Source organism: Acanthamoeba castellanii (genome assembly GCF_000313135.1).
Source record: "Acanthamoeba castellanii str. Neff unplaced genomic scaffold scf7180000084660, whole genome shotgun sequence".
Taxonomy (NCBI): Eukaryota; Discosea; order Longamoebia; family Acanthamoebidae; genus Acanthamoeba; species Acanthamoeba castellanii.
In genome coordinates this window covers 149,392-153,054 of record NW_004457356.1, presented here as the reverse complement: position 1 = coordinate 153,054, position 3,663 = coordinate 149,392, and the positions used below count along the sequence as shown (strand labels likewise).

The 3,663-nt window shown below is 58.9% G+C and overlaps 2 protein-coding genes across 2 annotated transcripts in view; one reads left to right on the top strand and one right to left on the bottom strand.

Annotated features, from left to right (window-relative positions):
- Positions 1–220, bottom strand: part of ACA1_106950 (PH domain containing protein) — a gene marked incomplete at both ends in the record, with an annotated part of 4,596 nt that extends 4,376 nt beyond the window's left edge. Inside the window, one exon of the mRNA XM_004336279.1 lies at positions 64–220. Within this exon, the coding sequence (XP_004336327.1) occupies positions 64–220 (157 nt within the window). The remainder of the gene's footprint in view (positions 1–63) is intronic.
- Positions 221–541: 321 nt separating this feature from the next.
- ACA1_106940 (uncharacterized protein) lies at positions 542–2,248 on the top strand (the record flags this gene model as incomplete). The annotated part of the gene is made up of 6 exons (XM_004336278.1): positions 542–948; positions 1,100–1,175; positions 1,294–1,421; positions 1,541–1,702; positions 1,831–1,901; positions 2,031–2,248. The coding sequence occupies 6 exons, from the start codon at positions 542–544 to the stop codon at positions 2,246–2,248; spliced, it is 1,062 nt and encodes a 353-aa protein (XP_004336326.1).
- Positions 2,249–3,663: the final 1,415 nt, after the last annotated feature.

Sequence of the window (3,663 nt, the reverse complement as noted above, 5' to 3'; positions counted from 1 at the left end):
GGGGAGGCACCCCTCGCTGCCACCCCGACGACGACGACGACGAGGAGGAGGCGGTAGGACTACCCACGCCGCCGCCGGTCGGGCTGACGGGGCCGCCGCCGCCGCCCACGCCGGCCAACGGGAGGGGCACCACCGCCCGGGTGGTGGCCGCCCTCGCCCCTGGTTCTCGTTCTCGTTGGGAAGCGGGGGCCTCGACTTCGTCGTCCCCGGCGTGGTGCATCGGTGTTGGTGTCGGTGGTGCTGGTGCTGTTGTGGGCGTGGTGGCGGTGGTGGTTGCGGGCTCTCCGCTGGGTGGTGGTGAATCCATTACTGTGAGCGCAGCCAACCGCCACACGCGCCCGCCCAGATGAAGAGAAAAATGGGTCCTTCGAGAAATTATGCGAGAAATCTGATTTTCTGGACTGTCTGGAACTCCGAACCAGCACGTCCGCAGAAAAGAGGGCTTACAAAAACAGAGAGGGCCGGAGGAAGGCTCCCCGCCACCGCCACAGCAGCTGCCGCCTCCTCTTCTTGCCGTGCGCTGCGCTGCGCTGTTCCTCCCATGTCGTTGCCTGCGTCGGGTCCACCACAGCACAATTTGCTGCAGCACTTACACCCGAATCCAGGAACAAGCGAGGGGGGCGTAGCCATCAATATGACCCCCCCGGCCAGAAACGCTACCGGGGGCAAAGCCGCTCCTGGTGGCACGAGCAGCGGCTCGGGTGTGGGGGGAGCGACGTGGCTGAGTGCCTGGCTGGCCCTCAACGTCGGCCTCACCCTGCTCAACAAAGCGGTTTTCTCCTTTGGGGCCTTCAACTTCCCCCTCACCCTCAGCGCCCTCCACATGCTCATAACGGGCATGCTCTCGTGGATATGCGTGCACCACCTCAAGCTCTTTCCCTACAACCCCAACATCGACAGCCGCGGCCAGATCTACCTTTTCCTCTTCAGCTTCATCTTTTCCATCAAGTACACTCCTTCTGCTTCTCTCTTCCCTTTCTGGGCCTTCTGGTTGTGGTATTTGGGCGCGCGCCTTTCGGCCGTAGCGCTGGCCATTATTGGTGGTTTGGGGAAGATGGGCTTTGCAGCGTGCCTCGCTGACTCTCGGGCGGCACCGCAGTATCGTGATGGGTAACGTGAGCATCCAGATCGTCTCCGTGGCGCTGGTGCAGGTCTTCCGCGCCGTGATCCCCGGCGTACGGCCTCCCGCGCGCCACACACTCATGACACACGACACACGACACACGACACGACACGACACACACGACACACGAGTAGTCAGCTAATGCCGTGTGGCAATAATAACGCGAGCAGGTGACGATGGCACTCTCGCTCCTCATATTGGGCAAGCGGTCATCGCTGTATCTCGTACTGTCGATGGTCCCCATTTGTCTGGGGGTCATGCTCACTGTCTCTGGCGAGCTGGACCTCACCTTCATCGGGTACCACCCACGTGCCCCCTCCCTCGTTTTTTGTTTTTGTTTTTGTTTTTGTTTTTCTGGAGCGATTGTGGAGCGGACAAGGAGCGAAAGATCTCATATAATTGGTTGGTTGGGGACAGGCTGGTCTACACGGCGATCGGAACCTTCCTGTCCGCGCTCAAGGTGGTGGTGTGCAACAAGTTCCTCAAGGGCACCTACGAAATGCATCCCCTTGACCTCCTTGCCCGCGTAGCGCCGCTGGCCTTTGTGCAAACCGCCGTCATGGTCTACCTGCTCGAATGGTACGACCGTCGTACCAGCGTAGCTCATCGGGAACATCGCATTTTGGCCGACTGCGGGTTGCTTCTCTCGCTCCTGGCAGAGCTTGCTCGTCTCACCATGGGCTGGCTTGGGTTTCCTCCGGCTGCAGGAACGAGCTTTCCAACGAGTGGTACAAGTATGCGGACGACAGCGTGGTCCTGTTTTCCGTCTTTGGCTCAGGTTGGTGTGCACCCACCCCCGCCCACCCGCTTACACATGGCTCCTTTCCACTCCCATGTTCCCTCACGAACGCAGCTCACCTTCCTGCGCATGTTTGTGTGGTGTCGGGGTGCTCCTGTGTGCATGCAGGGTTCATGGCGTGGCTGCTCAACATCACCAACTTTTTCACCAACCAAAAGACCTCGCCAGTGACGCTCACGGTGGGCGGCAACGTAAAGCAGATCCTGACGATCCTCCTCTCGATCGCCATCTTCAACACGCGTGTCTCGTTCATGGGCGCCCTGGGCATCCTCGTAACGGTGGCGGGTGCCATTCTCTACAGCATCGTCAACCACAACAAATGGTGATCGATCATCACCTTTCTCTACACTAAACAAACAAAAGGGGGCTAAAACTCAACAACAAAGAGGGACGCCCACCTGTTCCAGTTGCGCCAGCATTGCATTGGATACGCTCCCATGAGCATTTCTTTTTTCATCTATGCTGAGCTAGGGTTGGAGCCCAGCTCAGAGAGATGCAAGGTTAGTGTTCTTCTCTAACAACACTGAGAAATTGACAGTACCCACCCAACAATTGGAGTTCCTAAGCTTCATTGTTGACACTGGAGCAAACTCACATTCTAGGTTCCCTGTCAGAAGATCCACAGTGGAGCAATATTGTGGTGGATGTTGTGGTGTTTGACATGATAGCAAGCACCATCTGGGCCAACATGAAGGGCACTTTCATCACCACATGCCCCTTGGTGTCCCAGTCTTGAGTCCTGCATTTACACTAGTGCCAATTTCCTCCCTTATCCCCTTTTCTATTGTTCAGAGGCTTACATTCCTTCTGGTCAGGTGCTCTCATATCATACCACCTGGTTGTCAGTGACATGTGCACATTTTCCATTTTCCTGGTTAGTTCTAGTGCTTTCAACATCACTTGGGAGTTCCACATCTGCTGAAGGACCAAACCCTGCTTTCCCTTTATGTTGTCTGGAATTCTGGCAGAATCCCCGCATGACCGGAGTAGGAAAAGAAACAGAAAAAGAAGAAAAAGAAAAATGAACAAGTTGATGTCTCGGCAACGACAACATGGCGGAAGAGGAGCGGAACTCACCGGCGGGGCTCGCGGGATGGGAGGCGCGTGCCGTGCGGGAGCTGTGGGGGGACTTTGCGTGGGAAGAAGCAGAAGAAGAAGTCACAAGGGGGGACGAGGGGGCTGCTACTGTTATTACATCGCCGCAGCCCCGGGAGGGAGCCGAAGCACTCGTGCTGCGCGACCTGTGCGGTTCAGCCCGCGCCGCCCTCTACCCGCCGCCGCCGCCGGCTGCTGCTGCTGCTGCTGGAGCAGGAGGAGGGGGAGGAGGGGCGTGGGGCCGCGGCGGGTGTGCGCTGCTGGTGGGGCGGCCGGGAAGCGGCAAAACGCGCCTGGCACGGGCCGTGGCGTGTAGCAGCGGCCTTCCCCATGCACTCCTGCATGCGCCCGACCTCTTCCGCCAGAGTACGTTCCTTGCTGCTGCTGCTGCTGCTGTTGCTGCTGCTCTCCCGCTTGCCTCCTCCTCTCCTCTTGTGGCCGGCAGCAGGCTCAGGCACCATTCCCTTTTTTCGGAAGTGGCTAACGCTATGAGGCCACCACGTGGTGGCCATAACCAACGGCTCACCTCCTCGTACGCTTCCTCGTCCTGGTTGGTGTGTCGACAGACGAGGGAGAAGCGAGGCGGGCTCGTGCGCGCCGTGCGTTGGAGGAGGAGGGAGGAGGAGGAGGCCGAAGGCGACGACGC